The 22,663-nt window shown below is 41.6% G+C and overlaps 1 protein-coding gene across 1 annotated transcript in view; it reads left to right on the top strand.

Annotated features, from left to right (window-relative positions):
- slc2a13a (solute carrier family 2 member 13a) overlaps window positions 1-22,663 on the top strand; it is an 89,642-nt gene that overhangs the window by 37,858 nt on the left and 29,121 nt on the right. Inside the window, exon 4 of the mRNA XM_026146073.2 lies at window positions 20,725-20,833. Coding sequence (XP_026001858.1) covers window positions 20,725-20,833 — 109 coding nt within the window. The remainder of the gene's footprint in view (window positions 1-20,724; window positions 20,834-22,663) is intronic.

Below are 22,663 nucleotides of genomic sequence, written 5' to 3'. Positions count from 1 at the left end.
TATGTCTGTCTCCACGTTGGTTGAGTGTGGAGTAAGTGCATATGAGAGCATGAGGGTGGGAATGGATGTTTGTGTCTGTGTGTGCCTGTATGTCTGTGTCTATATGTCAGGTTGGGTATCAGACGCCACCTCTCTGGGGACATCTCAGGCCCTCCAAGGTTTGGAGGCCTATCTCCCCCCACCACCACTTCCCCTGCCAGTGGCGGACTCCCTCAGACATCGGTGCGTTGGTGGTTCTTTGTGTCCGGGGATGGGCGTCCAGGTACACACCGGCTCACTCCTTGGCGGCCGCTTATCGGGGCCTGGAGCCTGGGGCTCGCTCGGGCCACTTCGGAGGTGGGGTGCCCCCGGCCTCTCGGGCTGGGGCTCGGTCACTCAGGCACAGCTGGCTGCCGGCGGAGCTCACGGGTGCGTCACTGCAACTCCCCCTGGCTTCTGCTCCGCGGCTGCTGAGTGAGCCCTCATCTGGGACTCTCCTCAGCTCTTACTGGGACAGTGGCGCAGCTGCCCCTCTGTTGGTCTTCCTTGGTCTCTTGTGTTCTGGGGGCCTCTGGATGTCTGGAGTTTTGATCTCCTCCATACCTGCTTCATACCCTGGAGGACGGGGCTGTGGCTCCCCACACTCCCTAGCAGATCGTTACATGGAGAAACCTTTGGAATGCAAGCATGCTGATCCACACAGGTATGCACACAGGTGTACACACGGGTATTCACAGACGCGGACTACAGCTTTCTTGGCTGCTGCCTCAAAGCACATTGTGCGCTGTCTATCTTGCGTGCTGCACAATATCGTTTATTACTTAGTATCTACTGATATCTACTGCTAGCTAGTTTATTGTGATGGTGCCGTTTTTTTTATTATGTTGCTCTTTGTTGTTTGCTTTCTCTTCTGTTTTTTTTCTCCATACAGGTGACCCAGGTGTTTTGTTTTTTTTGTTGTTTGGTTTTTTTTTTTCTTTCTTCCCCCCCTTCTCACCGTCTCTTCTCCCCTTTGGTTTTCTTTCTCTAACTCTCTTTCTTTCATTCTTTCCCCCTGTCCTATCCCCCAGTCATGTCTGTCCCGTTTGTAGGAACTGAAAATAAAATAAATTCATAATTATAATAAAGGTCAATCAAATGGACCAATATGGCAAGGCCATGATGATCCACTTGGTAAAATAAATCCGCTTGGCATCTGTCTTGGCCTTAAGACAACAATTCTGATGGCTAAAGATCCAAACGGGACACAAAAAAAAAAAAAAAAAAGAACAGGTGCTGAACATGAAATAAAAAACATTATTCTCTATCACTCAAGAATGGGACGTCAGTCCTCTATTTTTTATTGTGAATAAAATAGGGTATAGCAAATTTCCAAATCATTCTACACAGCATACCAACTTTTTTGGAATTGGAGTTGGAACATACAGTATGTGGTTGAAAGGTCCACCAAACATATATTTTCCCACAGTTTTCTGTCTCATTTTTCTGGAGGACTTAGACATTCTCTGAGATCATCTATGTCAGCTGAATTTTAATAAATTCACTGAACTCAAGAGTTAAGTGACTGTATCAAGCTCTTTAGCAATGATTAATTATGAAAGACTTGCTATAAAGAGAAGAAAACAATAGCGACTGTATGGCTTCAAGTTACATCTGCGTGCTCTCCATTCAAAAACAATATTTGAACAGGTACTTGTCTAGTCCCCTCAAGTATCACAACTTCCACTTTTCTTTAAGCCAACATAGTATTCTTTTTTTCTCCTTTGTTTATGCAGCTTGTTCAGATGTCTCAAACCTCATTTTATGGTAACCTCTAAACAAAGTTCAAAAACATAAAGCCATAACAGAAAACCACAGATTGTTGCCTGAGGTGACAATCCCGACTCTGTAAAGCAGCCCATTTCAGATGTGGGTTCGATCAGCGGGGTGTGTTGGCAAAAAGCAATTACTGACTTTGTGATTGGCAAGATAATAACTTCTGACACAAAGTGCTCATAGAGTTCCTGGGTTATCATTTAAAAGTCAGTAGTCATCACCGGCCAATGTTGCAAAGACCTAAACTGCAGCAGCAGGTCACCTGCCATCAGGCAGGAGTATTACTCAGCTAACATATCATAGAGACCATTTGGATTATGGACACATTTAGGCCAGACTAAAACGCAAGTTGTTGTATTTTCATTATTGTCACCTTATGTTTGGTCTTCATCTGTTATGAATGCGCTATGTGTTTTATGGCTGAGAATATTGTTCGGTTTATCTGGAAATAGGCCACCATGACTGAGACTACTGTGGCTTCAGGCCAGTCATCCTCAATGTGTGTTCATGCCTAATATAGCTTTAGCTCGAGAGCTGTGTGGTGTATACTTTATATATTTTATGTTTGCCTGATTTAATTCACATAATATATTTTAGTAGAGAAGAGGGAATGGTTGACATGGTAGGCTTATAAAATGTGGAAGAGGGCCATAGAATAATAACAGCTCATAACATTAGCTCAATAACTCATAACAACAGTCACCTTAAGACATTTTATACTACAAAGTAAACCCCCAAAATATTAAAGAGAAAATGCAACAATCAAACAATCCTCCAAAGACTTGGCAAGAGTGGGAAGGAAGAACCCTTTTATAGTATAAAAGGACCTCCTACAGAACCAGACTCATGACTGCTTTGATCTCTAGCCCGTAGTTTGCATGGAAAATGCCATTAAGTCAAGTACCTGCTCAACTCAACTCTAATCTCCTTGGTTTCTGTCATTTCCATTACAATTAAGTACCACCTCAACGTGCATAGGGTTGTTATAGCAATGTGGTCAAAGGTCCACTCATTTGTATGTGACACAAACGCAACACAACAACGGAAGATGTCGAGGTGATGGTATACCTGCTGCTCTGTCTATGGCTTTTTGTCAGGGACCACGGTGTTGGTTTTAATGCAGCGAGTTCTTTCATTGTCAGGTTTTAAAAAAAGTTTTGATTTTCGTGAAGGAGTCGCTCTCATGTGTCGTTGAGTGACACCATTGACTTGTGTCACACTTACAACCCCGGCTGTGCAGCTGTTAAAAAAGTAACGAGTGCCAGGTGCTGCCGCATAATGGACAACCCTAAACACAGAGTCGAGCTGTGTAGGTACTTGTCAAAAAGAGGCATGAAAAACTCTAGGAAAGACAATTAAACCTGCTATCTGTGAGCAAAGTGCTCCAAGGGATCATATGAAACTGTGGCATGATATGTCTATGGTATGATAGCACCTGATTATTCAAGACCTTGTATGTGAGGAGAAGGATTTTAAATTCAACTGGATTTAACAATGAGCCTATGAAGAGTCTCTGTCAGTACTCTGACTGCAGACATTGTTGTTTAACGTGTGCATTGAAGTTTAAATCCTGGTCAAAAATGAGTCTAAATGGTAATCCTCACAGTGTTACTGAGGACCAATAATGTCACCAAGAGCAAGGATTCAGCTAGACACAATGAATGAAGTTGAACCGAATAGATATTACCTTTTAAAACGTCCTTAGAATCTCTTCGTTGTTCTGATAACAAACTGATTTTGGTCCACACAAATGAACATGTACACACATCCGTCTTTCTCCTGAAACGTCGAGGGACTCAGTGCTAATAGATGTTTTCATCAGAGCAGCACAGTTGTTGCCGTTTGCCTCCAGGAGACAAATCTTTTTAAGATCTCGCTGTCTCCTCAACACGCATTTGTTTCCCTCTTCCGCATTTGAATGCCTTGGGCGCTCTCAAGTCACCGAGGCAACACATTAAAAGTTATGATAAGAAGTTTATTTCATTTAGCTTCTATCTCGCTGATAGAGCTTGCATCTCTTCCCCCTTAAAACAAATTGCGCTCACGTTGAGCTTTTTGCTCCTCGTCTGTCGTGTCCGTCGTTTTCCACTGACCGTCGCGTGGATTTGCTTTGCGTGAATGGATCAATCAGACAGCAGTTTGTTTACTAAATCGTGCTTTAGAGGCTTTGTTTTTGAGCAAATATAGTTTGGCACATTGTGAACCGCCGCCTCTCCGCTGCGCAGTGCAATTGTTAACCACTCAGTTTGTCTCAAGGCTGCTCAGTTGAGAGGTGAGAATGAGTCATGCTGAGAGGAGGCATCATTTAAAAGAGATTTTGACGAGATCAAGTGTGAGAAGTTCCTTACCACTAAACTCTCGTTGCCTCCCAGCGAACGTTTTGAAGCAGACGCGAGATCCTGCTGCACTTGTGAGAGCAGCCGTGTCAGTCATGAAGCTTTTTGAATGTCACTGTTCCCATTCTAAAGTTCTCCTCAGTTTAACGCGAGGAAAAAGTACAAGTTTTACAAGACTGGCATGGTTATTATTTGTTACCTGGAGTCATAGCGGATGCCTGTTTAGACGTTCCCTACCGTGTGCTGTTTCTGCAGTCACACACAAAATGAATTAATGAGAAGTTAAGCAGCACATTAAGATGCCATCTGAGTAAAAATAACTGTGGATTACATATGGATGGCAGCTGCTTAACATGAGTTTCCAATGACAACAGCTCCATTTTCCCCACTGTAGCTCACATATCACCTGTCTTGAACTTCCAGCTCTATGACAGCTGCGTTTTTCCTTTCCTTTCCTTTCCTCCTTTTTCTTCATGTCAGTTTCTTTCCTTTATTGTCCTTCCTTTCTTCCTTTTTCTTATCCCTTTTCCTCTCATTTTCTGTAGTCCTTTCCATTACTTCCTTTTCCTATGCTTTTCCCTTCTGTTCCCTTGTTTTCTTTCCTTCTCCTCTTTTGTTTCCTTGTCTTGTCAGTTATTCACTTTTCTTTTTTACTCGTCTTTTTACCTTCATTTAATATCTTTTCCTTTCTTCTCTTTTATTGCTGTATTACTTTTATTTCCTTTTCCTTTCATTTTATTTCCTTTTCCATTCCTGTCCCACGTCCTCTTTACCTTACTCTCATCCTTTTTTATCTCATATAAATCTCTCTTCTTTTCCCTTTTTTTAATTTCCTGTCTTTTTTCTTATTTGTTTCCTTCATTTTTCATTTGCTTCCTTTGTCTTCCTTTCTTTTTATTTTTTTATTTTCCCTCTCCTGTGTCATGTTTACCTTACTCACGCCCTCCCTATCTCACGTAAATCCCTTTCCTTTTTACCATTCCTTGCTTTCACTTCACTCCTGTCTTTTCCTTTCATCTGCTTCCCATTTCTCATCTTTGCCCTCACTTAGCTTTCCTTTCTTCTCCTGAACTCTAATCTTCTGTCCAATAGAAACACAGCCAAATCAGATTTAGGTCAGGTGTCACTTTGCTCAGCAGATACGAAGGTCATCTCCGCACCTTGTGCAATGCGTGTCTTTTACCAATGAGTCTCTTAGAAACGCCACTGTCACCAATCACTCTGCTTTTGTGAGTCATGTTTGTTATTACTCATGTTCTCCACAGATCGGTGCACAGATTGGACCCACTGTCTGCATCCAAAACATGTGTCATTTGTTTAGTGATCGACTGTGGACTCAAGTAGAATAAAGCAGCACGATCATGTGAGCTATTGCTACATATCTTGCCTGGTGCCATCTACATATACCGGATGGTAGCCTTTTAAATAGCATTCATCAGTACTCCTTATTTTTACAACAAGTTACAGTAAGCAGATCAAAAACCTTGGTGCACATCCACTGGGACATTTTTTGACACTACAAATTGAGCTGCTTCTCAACACTGGACACTAGATGGATGTGCCACTAGTTGGTCTCAAGATAGATGATTGACAGGAAATCTCTCTAACAGCCTAGCTGGACTTAAATTTGACAGTCTGCTGCCTCAAACTGGAACAGCGTGACAACTTGGTAGAAACTTTGTCTCATACTATGAAAAGAGTTTTGTAGTATGGCCACTGACCCGGTGGACCTCAGATTGAGTCATGTAAATAACCTGTCACTTGAAATGTCTTACACAGTCTGGTTACACAGACAGTGAATGAAAAGCATAAAAATGATGGATTCTGCTGACATGGACATGATGTGGAGAATAAAGATTAGGAATGAAATTTTGGTATTTCATTCCTGGTGAAAAGATGGGAAAAAGTACTGCCAGCCGGGCCCTGGCAGCCAGTGTGTTTACTCGACTCAGCTGGGATAGAAATGACACAGAGAGACTGAATGGTAATGAGTCAGGAACACACTTGCAGCATCACAAACAAGAACCTAGCACAATACAAGATTCATGCAGGATATATAATAACTGGCTTTATCGAGTTCTTCTATCTAGCTTTACACCATATCCCAAAGTTCACAGAGCAGAGGTTTCAAACATAAGGCTGCCTTATATTGCCATAAATAAGTAAATCAATATTGTTTGAGTGTGGCTTCCAAATTGCAATAACTGTAATCTGATTGAATGGGAAATAAGTGAGACATACTGATTATATATTTGTAACCTTATGACATATCAGGCTTTTTTTTTAATGCCATTTTGCAATGTTGGTGCTTATCTGTTAAACTTGAGATCAAATTGAGCTGTGTTTTGCCCGTGAACTGTAATGAGTTTGACACCACTGTGCATGTGCATCAGCTGTACGTGAGACAGAAAAATGTGTTTTATGATGTAATACAGGATGCATGCTTATCTGCACACCTGTGCACAGAAGATTCCCTAGTTTGTATCACTCTGAGGCTCATTTCCTCTCTGATTGGAGTTGTCTGGCTCCGTTATTGGATTCAATCACTTAATGCAGATACTTAAAAAGCTGCATTCATTGTCTGGTTTGTACTAACCCCTTAAAACCTCCCTAAAATACTGCACTCAAACTTTTAAGGGCTCACAACATGTGTCAGCCCAGACACAGTCTTTGTTCACCGTGTAGCAGAATAACAAACAGGGTAAAGCAGCACTGACAAATTGAGGACAAAAAAGCTCCTTTTTGAGCCCCCTGCTCTCCTCTGTTCCCCTGTAGGTCCTATGCAGCTTATTCATAATTGAGCAGGGTGAGTTGTGCAGTGGCTGTCATGAATCCCTCTCTGCTCCTGTCATAAGTCCTATGTGGATAGGCGGTTATTAACGAAATTCTTTCACAGTCTTTAAAACAGAATTTTTGGGGGTGGGAGGGGGAGACAGGCAGGCAGGCGTTATTACTTATATTAAAAATATAATTGTGAAATTTCTTTAGGGATTTAGACTGTAGAAGCAGATCCCTACAAGCCGTGATAAGAACATGATGTTTGTGCAAGTAGTTCAAATGTAATTTTAAAAAATGCAAATATACGTGCGTGTTGACAGAAAGTGTAACTCTACAGTCCTAAATAATAAGCTATGAAATTGAAAGTGTGCGTGGATAGTAGTCTGTGAGTCTGTCGGTGTGTAATTCTGTTAGTCCTTACAATGCAGTTATGCTTTCCACATATGTGAGTGCTCGAGCTTCCATTTCTCTATTAATTTAGAAATAAAACGGCAAATCAAAATGCTAAACTGTGCACAACGCACAGATCTAACAGAAGTGCAACGAACAGCACAGCACGATACGGATGATTAAGCTGCCAAAACACTCATCCACCATGCAGGGAACCAACAAAACACCAGTTCTGATTTCAGCCACTATTAACAAAAAACTGGAGTTACTGACATGTGCACACAAAGAAATTAAAGGACTGTGTGCTAGCCTGAGATACAGTGAGAGAAATGATTATTTGGTCCCCTGCTGAACTTGTAAGTTTGCTCACTTACAAAGAATTAAACAGTCTTTCATTTTAATGGAGAGATGGAACCAAAAATCTGGGGAAAACACATTACTTACATTTTTATAAAGTGATTTGAATGTCACTGAGTGAGACAAGGATCGTAAAGCACAGCACGACTTACTACTTGTTGGAGAAACCCTTGTTGGGAGGCACAGCAGTAATATGATCACCAGGTCTGCACGCATCTGAGGAGGGTTTTTGGCCCACTCCTCTTTATAGAAGCTCAATAAATCTCTTGGGTTTCTTGGCTGCTGCTTGACAACTTAAAGTTCAGCTCCCTCAACAAATTCCCTACAGGGCTGAGGTCTGGAGATTGTCTAGGCCACTCCATGGCCTTAATGTGCTTCTTCCATTGCTGTGTTGCCTTGGTGATATGTTTTGGATTTTTGTTGAAGGATAGAGATTCTCATCCAAGATTTTGCAATACCTGGTCCCATCAATTGCCTCGCAAGGCGGTGAAATTGTCCTGTACCCTTAGCTGAAAGGCAGCCCTAAAGCATAATCTTCACACCCCTGTGCTGGTCTGTGGGGGTGGTGATCTTGGTGTCATACGCATTTTTCTTCCTTCAAACGCAGTGAGTCAAGTTGGTGACAAAGAGCTCGAGTTCGTTGGAGCACTGCACTTTCTCACAAGTCTTCTCTGAAACATTTGCATGTTTACTGGCAAACTTAAGATTGGGGACATGGCAGGGGACGCTGCGAGTGTTCAGTCCATTACAGCTTAGTGTGTTACCAATGGTGTTCTTGGTGACTGTAGTCCCAACTGTCTTCAGATTATTAATAAGGTCCTCTCGCTGGTAAAACAATTTGAAAACACAGCTTAAACACCCTCAGTGTGTATATGTCTTCCCATGATGTGCCTTTTGGACTGGAAATTGACCATTAAAGAGCTTGATTTCTGTTTTTGCCATCTGCCTCCTGCATTCTGGGTCCGCCTACAGCCACACTATGACAGCACTGAATCCACCATATCAGTGAAAGGACCCACATTTAGCAGGCTCTATGCAGACATCAGCATACTGTCCATTTAGTTTGGACTGTGCAGACTTGCATCTCCACTACAAGGGCACCAATTGCAAAGGACTACAAAGTGGAATAAGAGCAGCCACTCATCCAGATTTCCAATGTGCACAGAGGAGTGTAATCTCAGCCTTAGGCAATCAAGACCACTCTCATGTTTTTCTCTCTCTCTCTCTCCTGCCTTGCATGCACGCTCACCCACACTTGTCTCTATTCCCGTCCCTTAGGAGTAACTACCCACCAGTTTTGGTTCAAAGCTGCCAATGGTAGCTCATTAAATAACAGTAAATAACAGCTGTGCTGTAACCTGCAACAAGTGCTAGATAGCCGGGTTTTACCCACAAAGCTATTGCCTGGAGGAATGAAATTACTTCTAATCACAACATAAAAAATATCCGTCAAAGTTCTTCTGGGTCACTTTGCATCTAATGATGCACAGTGTGCGGGGAAAGCAGTCTGACTGCTGAATAATACAAATCTCAGTTGGAAAATCAGACAGTTTAAAAATGCATGCGCCTCTATGTCCCTGTCCTCATCTCAACCTCAGGTAGCTGTCTGCCTCTCTGCTCGCATGAGCTCAGTTACATAACAAGGCTTTGACTTTTCAACAATTTTCAAAACCAAAATTGGAAAAGTAAAACTGTCTGCCTCCGTTTTGATTTCCTTTTTTATTTCCTGCCTTTTGCTGTATGTTTCCACCTTTGTGCAAACCTCTTCCTCTAGCAACAGGTTACAGAGAGCTGAAAGCAACCTCCTGTGCTCTATCGATTGATCTCTTTGATGTGATTAGTTTCAAACCGGAGAGATGGAGGTTTTGTTGAACTTGCACCGAGACTCTGAAGCTTTCAAAACGTTGTAAGCTTCAGTTGTGACAGCAGCTCCCTCTGGTTCAGAGTTTTCTCTTTGTGACATTATATTGATCCTCACTACCTATAAATGTTAGATATCCAAAATGAAAATTGCTTTTTTTTCTGGACATTGGCTCAAGGGATGAAACAGACCACATTTATACAAAAACCAATTGCAAATTTGAACTTTTTGGTTTAAATAATCAGTATTTACATGAGGTCGAGAGAGGTGCAACAGTAAGTGTTGGGGATCTTGTCAAAATAGGTGGAACACACACGTTTTGATCCATCGTCTGCAAAGCATCTGACTGGAACATGAAAATGATCTCAAACACACTGCAAGTGCAGTAAAAGCATATGTGGATAGAAAATCACTCAGTGGAACACTGACAGTCATGGATTGGCCTCCCCAGACCTCGTACCTCAACCTAATTGAAGTGGTGTGGGATCAACTGGACAAGGAACACAAGAAAAGGCAGCAAACGTCCAAAGAAGAGCTTTGAATGTCCTTCAAGAAGTCGTGAGAACCATTCCTGAAGGCTAGTTAAACAAATTACATGAAATTACAGGCTCCGTTGAAGATTAAACACCAAATATTGACGTTCAAGCCCATTATAATTAAGTCTGTTTTTGCCTTATATAATGTGTCTTCGCATATATAAATTTCCTTTGCACGATGCTTTGTGTGTTTTTGCATAGGGATAATAGAGAACCGCTGATGCTCCATATGACTTTGGTACAGTTTTTTCCCTCATTATTTAGGTTTTCTTTGGTTCCAGAAGCAGCCGGTTCTTAGCATAAGCTAGAGCTTAAAAAAGAAACATCTGTAGGAGTGGAGCTCGAGAGAAATGAGCTTACATGGCCTGAGGAAACACTAGCCTAACAGCTTCACAGAGCTGTGATTCAGGTTTTAACACAGAATGAGTGGCACTGAATAGAGATGGTCGTTCTGGTTATGCTGCATCAGTTTTTAATCTATTACTGTCTCGTATGAGTCTGGCAAAGTTACAGTGCAACGCTAAATGATGTGAAGTGCTCCTTTGGTCCAGGTGGTGATAAAGTATACGCAGAAGCTTTTTATGTGTCAGTCATCCTGAATGAAACTGCCAGTAGGAAGAGTTTCTACTGTCAGTGCTCAAGGGTGTCATATTTATGTTGAATTAGTGTAAGCTCCCTTGCCACTCTTGTGGATTTTTCTTTCATGTGTGTGACTCCATTTATCCGTCCATCTATCCATCCATCTGTCTGTCTGGTTCTCAGCTCCTGGCAACTGCTGGCCCCTCAGTGCCCTTAGGTAAACACAGCTGCTACCCTGCATCTGCAGACGGGAGTCTGGTCTACCGATAAGATTTCATCAGCTCCACTTAAAATGCTCTTTCTCCCAAGCCCTACAGGACCTGAGTGATTCTCAATTATCTCGGAATGAACCAAATGAGATTCCTGCTTTCCAAAAAGTATTTTAGACTTTGAAGCCCTGTTGGAATAGGATTTACATCCACCAGCTAAAACAATGGGGTGCACATGTAGGATACAGGTGACTTAAGTTACCTCTGGCTGACACAGGAATCGCCTCCCTAACCAGTACTTGAGAGCATCCTTCTTGCAAGATTTAATTTTCTTCGACCTCCTCTCAACATACCATTTTTCCTCTTGATGTCAAAGTGGTTGTTATTATTTGTGGGTAAAAAAATCAGAGCACATAAATAAATTGTTCTCAAAAGGTCGTCTGTGTTCTGAAATGAAAGGAAGAATGAAAACAAGTGGAAGGACTCGGATGCCAGCTTAACTCTGAAATCTATCATTTTATGAGGAGTTTGAGAGCTGACGATTATGACACCAATACTCTCACTTAATAGTATAATAACAAAGGATTTAGAAGACAGAGACTGATACACAATCTGTACGCTGTAAAAGCGATTGAAGATTGAAGCAAATTTGAAGAGATCTTCTATAATAATTTAGGTTTGTTCTTTCAAAACTGTCTGTATATGTCACGGGTTGCCGTGTGTGGATTATTTAGGACCCAAGATGCAGCAGCTCTGGTGCAAGTGAGTTTATTAACCAAATGTGGATACAGCAGAGATGACGAGGGTGAACATGGAACTAAGAAAACCTAAACTGGGAAAAACTAACAGAAACTAACCAGAAACAGAGATGCAGGGAGGCACAGGGAAATACACAGAATGACGGCCGGAGAGACACAGACGAACCAGCAACAAGGACGAGGTAACACACACTATAAATACACACACCAGGAATCAAGGGATGGGAAACAGGAGGGGAACACACCTGGAAGACATCACAGCTGACGAGGCAGGGGAACGTAAACAGAACGCACTGACATCAGGCAGGGACCTTCAAAGTAAAACAGGAACACATACACGCAAAGACACAGACTAAGAAACGCTTACTAAACACAGAGACCTAACTACACAAAAGGGGATACACAGGCAGGGATGACACCAACCAGAGGGAACACAGCTAAACCCGGGAAACCAAAGCACAACAGTCATAATACATAAAACTATCAAAAGTAAAAGTACAACAACCAAAAACACTGGGTCACTGACCCAGGACCATGACAGTATAGGGCTATAAAAAATGCATGAAAATTATTTTTTTGTGATTTAGCATCTTAGAAGAGTTTCCTGTACTGCAAAACTTGTCCCTGTTAAATTACAGTAAATTACTGGCATTTTTCATTTCACAGTTTCAACTGTAATCCTGCATTATAAACAACAGCATGTCACAAAATCACAATTTTTGCTTATTTTTTTTTTGTTTATAGTGAATTGATTGTATCTGTGACTGTACTATTATATGCTAATAAAGCTTGAATTTAAAGCACCACCATTTGCAACTTTCACCATGATTTTACGTAGTTAAAGGAATAGTTCTGTTATGGTGAGCTGTGTGGCAGGCTAGGTTAGGACCCAAACGCAGGACTCGGAGACAGGATGCTTAACTAAAGGCAGAAGCTTTAATGTTGGCCAAAAACAAACTAAAAACAAAATATATGAATACTAAAGAAACAAACCAAACATGAACTACAAGTAAGAAACTCCTGACTGGTTGTAGGTGACTGGAAGAGACTTGACATGACTGGGAAACATGGAAGTACACACGACACACAGGCAGAATAACGAGAGGATGGGGAACAGGTGGAAACACAGCTGGGACGAATCTGACATAACGAGATAGAACGGAAGCAAAACTAAATGCACTGCACACAGGACAAGGACTATCAAAATAAAACAGGAAGCATGACAAATACATAGACACGGACAAGACACGCAAGCTTTACACTTTGACTGGAGAAATTAAACAGAGACAAGACTCTCAAAACGCAAGACAAGGCTAGACACTGAGGGAGGTAAAACATAATCACTAACAGCAAGAAACTAAATAACCTAACATGAAGACCAAAAGTACAAGAAAAACATAAGCCAATCAGAGAAACTAATCCAACTTAGAATATCCTTTTAACCCAAGAAAACACAGTCCAACAACAACCATAACTGATACAAAAGCTAGAAATATTAACCATACTCAAAAACATGGACACTGGGGCACCAGACTCAGGACTTTAACAAGTTCATTTACTTTCCTGCCATAAGCTAAATGTAAAGAGTCATGCATACAGTGTACTACAAAGAAAAAAAAATGAGAAGGGCATGAAAGTCCCCTGTATTTTGGATTTTGAGGTGTTACTGTGGGGATAGGTTAATTGGAAAAAATCCAAATTACCACTAGGTGTGAATGTGCGAGTGAATGTGAGTGTGAATGGTTGTCTGTCCCTGTGTGTTGGCCCTGCGACAGACTGGCGACCTGTCCAGGGTGTACCCCGCCTCTCGCCCTATGACAGCTGGGATAGGCTCCAGCACCCCCGCGACCCTGCAAAGGATAATGGATGGATGGACACACAAAACATAAAAAGATTTATCTAACATTTCTTATGAACAGCTATTTATTCTGGTCTGCTGCTCGGATTAGCTTGTTGTTGTTTTTGTGGTTCCAATCATGTGATGCCACCAGGAAAGTTTCAGAGGTTGACACCCGTAGCATGGCTGAAGGGTTTCTTTTGACTCTTCTTTATTTTCTTTCCCCAAATGTTTCCAGTGGTGATGCTAATCTAGCCAAGCTTCCCCTAGATTCTTGTTGAAGGTTTTAAAAGTTTAATCAACTTTCAGAGAAAAACTTTATTTTTCCAAAAAGTTAAATTCTTTTGTGCGTGAAAATCCTAAAGTTGCTTTAATGATCAAGAACCTTAGAGGCTACACCGTGCTTCAGATGATGTTATTTATTCTCTACTAGTTTTTACTTTCTGTTCAGGATTCTTATTGTGACATGTGAGATGTCATGATCCTACTTACATAAGGAAGCAGAGGAGAGGAGAAAAAGTATGAGGAGAGGGGAAGTATGTGGAAAAAATAATTAGAGGGGGGATGGGGGTTGATGTAGAAGGGCTACAGATTGGCTGCCAAGGCCTCGGTCCTTGATTGCAGCCTGCTTGTCTGAGAAGTGTAGCCTGTTTCCTGCCACTTACTTCCCCAAAGCGTGGTGATTGGATGGGATAGGAGTAGCTATTCCTGTCTAACTTAAATGCAAGACCATTCCTTTTAAAAGTCTGAACCTGCATTTTTATGCGCTTCCATCGAGCCTCTTTGTTTTCTTGATTGGGCATTGCTCAGTCCCAGTGTATCCCTTTGTGGTGTATTGACCATGCACTGACCCACAGACTGAAAGGATTTCACAGATTTACAAATCAATGTGGAAATCTGTAATTATAAGTCCCGTCAGTGGAAGCATTCCAGTTTCCTGGAAAGCAAGCTTCCAACAAAGTCTTTATTCCTCTCCTTGTATTTTTCCTCTTCCTGCTGCATATTTCATGGAGCTGAGTATGGCACGAGTTTGAAGTATGAATAAAAAGAAACATCTGACTGGACTAGCAATGTTTTCCCAAAAAGCAAGTAGCCAAGGGAAAACACTAATTGGACATTCCTTCAAAGAATATCAAAGATTATGCAAAGAAGTAGTTGGAGACATTAAACACACATCCCAGGCTTCCCTACTTCACTGCACAAACAAATCGGATTATAGTGGTAGAGTGGAGCTATTTACTGAATTGAAACCCGATAAGATGAGCAATCAAAGGAGATCTGTGCAGGTAGTGATGCTGGAAGTATAATCACAGCTTGTGTGGATAGTTGTGTTCCCCTGTTGAGCTTGGTGTGAGTGTCTGTGTGTCTAAGGATGTTTCTAAGTGCCTCTTTCTACTAGGAACTCTTATCCCATCGTGTATATTTGCTTGCTTCATGCTCTCAGCTATGATCCACAACTCAACTGAACTTCTGTATGGCTTGATCACAAGACAACATGAACTGTATTTCATTTTTTTAGGCTAAATTGTTGTGGATAGATCGAATTCAAGTGATGCAGATGTAACTGGAAAGGTTCAGTGTGGAAAACGAACGTGCAATTACGGCAGTATTATGAGACGCAATCACTGCGCTTGTGGCTCACTGGTAGCCCGCTGGCTTGTTTTTCATTGCCATCCCTCTTTTTCAATATCTCATCTGATTAAATTACAGCTGGGTGGTGTTCAGCTGAGGAAATGAAGCTGTGTGTTTTGCGAGTTTGTCTGAGAGTCTGTGCATAACCCTTTTCTTACACTGTTTGCTTGATCTCGTGGTATTCTGTGGGGAAAAACCAGCCAGGAAAAATACACAGCGTTTCTTTAATTGATTGCACGTGAACGTGTGTTTTATCTCGCCTCCATTCGGCCGTTAGGTTTCAAACCTCTCGATAGTTCATTTGTGATTTCCCTGTCGGCTAATCAGATAAGAGTCCCATGGTCTGCTCAGCGGGGATCAAAAAATCAACCTGTGCCATGGACGTGGCTTGGACCATAAACACATTGCTTTCTCTTTATTTTCTCTGTGGAGAACTTCCTTTAAACATTGACTTAAAAAACAATAACAGGGCTGCTTAGAGAAACATATAGTGGCTGTGTGAGCCGAGTAAAAGGAAGCTACAGTAAAGAAATGTTTTACATAACCTGAACACATTTGCTAATGAGTCCAGCAATTTAGAATTTTATGATCACAAAAGTGGACCCATGAGCACATGATTACAAAACAGTTTAAATCTGGGCAACAGCGACTGAGATTGCCTGATTTTTCTTTTTTAAATCTCTAGTAAAAGTCAATATGCAAAACTTCTGGAATCCTATATTTCCCAGAAATCAGCTGGTCTAGTAATTCTCATTAGTGGCCCTGTGTTTCAATAATAACCATATCTTTTGTGTTAAAGTCTAATATTGGCTCACATTGTCCTTTTGGAGAGGAATGTTGACCCATTGTGTAAATTCCCAGTCATGCAGGTTGACTGGACTTCTGTAAGTTTGTTGAAGATGTTTCACCTCTCATCCAAGAAGCTTCTTCAGTTCCCATGTTGTCCCATTCTTGTCTGATATACCATATTTTTGGGACCATAAGGCGCATTAAGCGAAGCAAAACAGTCAGATAAAGACGAACTAAAACATTTAGACAGATTTTTGAGCACCATGTACGCATACGCACATAAAATCGGTTCGAGGTCAGTAAACACAACCAGAGTTCATACATAAGGCACACCGGATTATTGGGGCAATTTGTCAATTTTGGAGAAAATGAAAGGATCTTAAGTGCACCTTATAGTCTGAAAAATATGGTAGTATTCTCGCATCTCAACAGTCTTTGTCGTATTTTCTTGTTTCATTATGCCCCAGATGTTTTCAGTTGATTAATGCAGCGCTGCAGGGCACAAACATCATGGATGTCCAGTACTGATTTTAAGCCTTTCCCAATGTGCACAGAGATTTCTTCAGATTCTCAGAATCGTTTGATGATATTATGTACTCTAAATAACTTGCTATTTAAAGTCACAATTTTATGTTGAGGAACATTATCCATCTATTTATTAACCTGAAATAATTCCACAACTTGTAGATATTGGGTTTTTTTTGCAGATTGGTGAACCTCTGCCCATCGTGACTTCCAAGAAGCTGTTCCTCTACAAGTTATATCCACCTACATGAGATATAGTTGGAAAAGGAACTTAGTTTTCCAGTCTTTTGTGACCCCATCCCAACTTATTTGAAGTATATTTCTGCCTTCAAATTCCAAATGTGCTCATATTTATTCATGAAAGTTTTGGAAATGATTGCATTCTGCTTTTACACAATTTCTTTGTATTTTGGTTATTTAGGATCAGCATAGTCAGACCTTATATTTGTGGATTTTAATGCAGACATTTTTATTCAAAGTCCAGTTTCAGAGGCTCAAAAGTAACTGGACAAACAAATATAAGGACTGTTTTTAATACCTGGTTAAAAATCCTTTGCTGACAATGACTGTCTGAATCGTTTTCTTACCTTGAGATGTTCTAATTTATTGCAGACACCTTCAGGTGCCGCTTATTTGTGCGTCTCTCTTCAGTATTTTATTTAATAGTCGAAAAAATATGCTCCAGTGACGGACTTGGGAATTGAAGAAAATCCCATGTTTTTGCTTGGAGAATTTCTTGGGTTGCCTTTGGATTATGCCTTGAGCTATCCATTGGTGCTGTACACCACTGACTAATCAGTTTTGCAACATTTCGCTTAATTTAAGCAGAGAGTATACCTTTGTACACTTCAGAAGTCATATGTGTAAATGCCTCCTCCATGTCTGGCAAATGATGTGATGTGATCTGGATCAGAAGTTGCTCCTTTCCTTCTTCACTTTATGGTTCCTGTCATTCTGGTAAAACTTTGGTTCCCTCTGTCCAGAATTTTCTTTTTCTTCTTAGATGTTTTTTTGATGAGGTCTAATCTAACCTTCCTATTCTTGAGTCTAACCAGTGATTTGCATCTTGTAGAAAACACGTTTCATTTCTTTCCATAAATGTGATATTGTGGTTTTTCATAACCAAGAAAAGAAATCAGTCTTTGGCCACTCCAAATTAACAATCTATGGTTATTTTAGTTATTTTAGTTTTTCAGTCTAACGCAGGCCTCGGTCACTTGCACAAGTTTAACACTTGAAATCAAGTCCAAACCTTCTACAGTATCTGATTTGTCTGATTCGTTTGTCATTAAATAACTAGAAAACAATCCTCAATATTATGAAACTGCCTGACAGTTAATTATTTCATTAATGTTTAGCCTCTGATAATAGGAGACTGTGTATGAAAGTATGATTTTGTTAAAACTTCAAAGTCTGAACAATCCCATATTGTATATGTCAATCCCATATTGACATATATTAAGCATATAACAGTGCTTTTATTACTAAGGTACAAGGTACTGAGAATTGCTTCCAATCTCTTCAAAATAAAAAGATGAGGAGAAGTCTTCTGTGAAAATGTGGAAAAACAGATGAAAGTTAAAAAGCCTCTCGCGGCATCTCAGGTTTGAAAAGACTCAAAGTTGATGATAATATCCTCCAACGAGGGCTGACAGGCACCCATTAAAAGGTAGGCTTAAGTGTGTTTGTGTGTCAGCGGGAGCCTCCTTTACAGAGTCTGATCTGCTTGTCAAACAGCAAAAGGAGATGTTCACTGGTCCAAAGTCCTCCCACACACAGCTGCTCCAAAATACTCAGTCTGTGCGCATCAGCTCATATGTGCAGGCTCATGCATCCTTGTTTGTGATACGTTTGTATTTTCTGCCCGTGTTTGCACAGTCACTTGTGTATCCTGATATTACCTGTGTGTGTGTGTGTTCAGACTTGTTTGTCTGATCTGTTAGCACTCTGGATGTCTCCCTCTTCATCCCAGAGCCCCATGCCTGTCCAGCCATTCTCTCATCCTATTAAGACTTCTCCTCCCGAAGGAATCACTAGTCTGCGTGCGTTGGAAATCGCAGTCTGGCTCCGAAGATGAGCCAAGTAGGACTCTGTGTGGCCAAAGCCAAATTCAGATATTTGCTCCATCCCACAGTGAGATATCCGCCATCTGAAAGAGGAAAATGGCACTAAGAAAATAAGGCAAATTTGCATGTTTTTCCAAAACATTCAAGAGCAACAGGACGGCATCACTGGAACAAACAAAACCTCAGCATCTTGTGTAAGAGATCTTCGCTTGGTCACATGGTTGCTTCCGCTATGCCTTCCAGCTTGAGGAGAGTGTGACTCATGATGCTAACTTAAACACTAAATCAGAAATCTGTTATGGATAACTAATGGTGACAAACCCACTGAGTTTCCTGTGTGCGGTTTGAAAATATTTGGTGGCATTTTTTAATTAGATCATGGTTAAGCTGAACGTTGTTCCACTCGTGTTAATGAGAACGGTTTGACATTTTTTAAAGCTGTGTGGTTGACAACACTCTCATCTATATGTGTTAAATATTAAAGCAGCAGCAGCAGCCAGCTAACGTACTGTTACTTACTGTTCAACTGCTGACTAATGCAAATATCTAATTAGCCGATCACATGGCAGCAACCCAGCGCATTTAGGTCCAGACAACCTGCTGAATTTTGAATTGAGCACCAGAATTGTGGAACGGAGGGTGATTCGAGTGACTTTGAACGTGGCGTGATTGTTGGTTTGAGTAATTCAGAAAATGCTAATCTATGCAACCAAACAGAGAATAATCTGAAAAAGAGAAAATATCCAGTGAGCACAGATTCTCTGGGTGAAAAAATTCACTCGTTGATTCCAAAGGTTAGGGGAGTATGGTTAAAGTAGTTCAAAAGGCAGCTCAAAAGGACTCATTACAACAAAGGTTTGCAGAAGAGCATCTCTGAAACACAAAAACACATTGAACCTTGAAGTAGATGGGCTACAGCAGCAGAAGACCACACTGGGTGTTACTCTTGCCAGCTAAGAGCAGGGAGCTGAGGCGACGATTTGCATGGATTCCCCAAAATTGGACAACAGAAGATTGGCTTTCTCTCATGAGTCTCAATTTCTGTTGCCACTTTCACAAAGTAGGGTCAGCATTTGACGTTAACAACCCGAATACACCCACCATGGACCGATCATCTAATGTATCAATGGGCAGAAGTGTTGTTGTAATATTGTAGGGAATATATGTTGGCACACTTTGTGTTCCTTAATAACAACTGAGCATCGTCTCCACAGCTTACCCACGTATTGTTGCTGAGGCCCATCCCTTTATGTCCACAGTGTACCATCTTTTGATGGCTGCTTCCAGCAGGATAACACACCATGTCACATCTTCTAAAACTGGTTTCCTGAACTTAACAATGACCAAATGACCGATATGGACCAAAATATTTGTGAAATTGTTCTAGTGAACAATTAGCGAACAGGTGTGAAATGTGTGTGTTTAGTTAGTTTGTTTGTTTGCTTGTTTTAATCAATTTTAAATCATGCTTTTTATTTGTTTTTGTTTCTAATGTCTCTGTAAAGCACTTTGAATAACCTTGTTGTTGAATTGTGCTATACAAATAAATTTGCCTTGCCTTGCCTTGCCTAGTGCCTTGTTGAATCTGTGCCAAGAAGAATTAAAGCACTTATGAAGGCAGGTGGTCCTGTATTTCTAGCACCTCATGCCATGTTCATAAATCTTTATGCAGTTTTATAGCACCTGGGGTCAACCATCCAAAGCAACTGATTGCATATAAGACATGAAAAGAGCGTGTAGGCAGGATTGAGTGGGTGGAGACGAGTGTCAGGGGTGATTTGTGACAGAAGATAATAGCAAGAGTCAAAGAGAAGGGTTACAAGAAGGTTTGAAGATGGTGGTACTGACAAAAACACAGGAGAGTTAAAGGTGTTAAGACAGAATTGACAGGATTATGAATGATTACATCAGAGGAACACTTCAGGCTGTGAGGTTCGGGGACCAAGTTGGAGAGGCAAGGCTGAGGTGTTTGGATATGTGCGGAGCAGGGATGGTGGATATACAAACAAAGGATGTTGAAGATGTCAGGCAGGAAGAGGAAAAAAGGAAGACCTCAGAGAAATTTCATGAATGTAGTAAAGGAAAACATACAGTTGATGACTGTAAATTTGGGCAATTTAACACAGAAATCTCTGGTGATGGAGCCAGCCAGTGGCCATTTGAGGAACTGCACTTTCACGCCTGGTTTCTTTTTCACATGTCGCCCTTGAGATAGCAGTTATCTTATCTTGTGCTGCGTGCAAAACTCATTTCTGTACCTTTGCTTGTGTCTCTCAGACGGCCCGGTGATCTGGCGGATGCTGACCTACCCCCCAACACGACGAGCCCTGGTGGTGGGCTGTGGTCTTCAGATGTTCCAGCAGCTTTCAGGAATCAACACAGTCATGTGAGTGGAAACATCACCAAACCTTTCCGTCGGGTCTGGCGCACGGGTCTGATTTATTCTGCTTGTTCTCCCAGAGCAACAGACTTTTGTAAAATTAAACAGAGCCTGCAGTGTTCAGCATCAAATGAGCAAATAGATAAAGGCGATCACCCAAAACAACTTTGCACTGATTTTCAGTAACCCTTCCCTTTAAGGGATGCTGATACGTGCCGTATAGCCTTACAAAGCCAGTGTGTCAATGAAGGGGTCAAGGGTTCAGGTTTTTCCCTTTAATTTGTCAGCAGTCTGTAACTGCCGAACTTAGAGGCCCTTTCATGTGTAGTATACTGGAAAAAATTGACCTCTGATACTTGAGGCTGTGTCCATGTGTCATCTTTTCAAGAGCTCAAACGGCACAGCCTTTATTATTTCTACATCGCATTGGCACCGAAAGGGAAAAGTTCAAGTGTGTTTTTATCAGTTTTGCCCTCAGAGTTAATGAAAACAATAACGATGCATGGCACACGATGTCACATGCCTCGCCTCTCAGCACCAGAGATCTCAGATGGGTGCATTCGCTTCAGCGACACGCTATTAAATCACAAAACATTTCTGTCATCTGTCGCTTCACGTCGCCCAGTGGGGAGCAAGAGGACTCATTGCATTACTGCCCACTTGCCTGCGAAGGGATGGACCAGCTTATTCTTTTCATCTGAGGGGATTGTGTCATCGGTCCCTGCCTCGCCTCCCTTTAGAGATGAACTATATTGCAAGGCTCCGTAAACAATCTGTGGATATGTGCTGTTGCTTAGCAACCACCGGAGGTGAGAGCAGCAGGATAAGAGTTCTTGTACGGGCGTGTTTGCACACATGTGACTAAATGAACGAAATGTGACCCTATGGACTTTGGAGTCTGTGCAGGCGCGCCTGTGTGGCACGTGCGTGTTTGTGCATGACATCTGTGCACTCGCGTGGTTGTGTGTATGTAAGCGGGTGCGCGTGAGGCTTTAGGTATGGCCGTTTGCCCATGCGTGATTAGATTTTGAGAAGTAAATGGACAGAAATGTGAGGAGAAAGGATGATAATAAAGCAGCGGTGAAACTCTGGATGTCTTTGAGCGGTTGCTTCTGTCTCTCTCGCAGAGAGATCTGGTTACTGAGTGTCTGCCTCTCTTACTGTATATTTATCTTCATCCCTGTCACCAACATTATGAACAGCAGAGCGGACAAACTTAATCTGTCATAGCTCTGTCCCTATCCACCTTTCTGACTCTCTGATTTATGTATCTGCCAATCTTCTAGTTGCTGGGAGACCGTGGCTCAGGGGGTTGGGAAGCGTATCTGTAACCAGAAGGTCGCCGGTTCAATCCCCGGGCTCTCTGTCCTGGTCGTTGTGTCCTTGGGCAAGACACTTTACCCTACTTGCCTACTGGTGTTGGCCAGAGGGGCCGATGGCGCGATATGGCAGCCTCGCTTCTGTCAGTCTGCCCCAGGGCAGCTGTGGCTACAACCGTAGCTTGCCTCCACCAGTGTGTGAATGTGAGAGTGAATGAATAGTGGCATTGTAAAGTGCTTTGGGTGCCTTGAAAAGCGCCATATAAATCCAATCCATTATTAGTCCTCCCAAAAAGGTCTACCTGCTAGTTTATCTGTGTCGAGAGATGACCCATTTGCACCGAGCATCATTACATCCTCAGCCGAGACTGTTTCGGGCCTGTTATGTTTACAGATGGCATTAAAATGTGTTTTCCTGCCTGCAAATTGAAATCTGATTGCCCTTTCGTTTGAAAAAATAAGTACTGCGGCTTACTGTGGTGATAATGACATCACTCAAAATTGACATTAAAGGCCT

The sequence above is a fragment of the Astatotilapia calliptera genome, chromosome 17 (genome assembly GCF_964374335.1).
Source record: "Astatotilapia calliptera chromosome 17, fAstCal68.1, whole genome shotgun sequence".
In the NCBI taxonomy this organism is placed as follows: domain Eukaryota; kingdom Metazoa; phylum Chordata; class Actinopteri; order Cichliformes; family Cichlidae; genus Astatotilapia; species Astatotilapia calliptera.
This window is presented reverse-complemented; position numbering and strand designations above follow the sequence as displayed.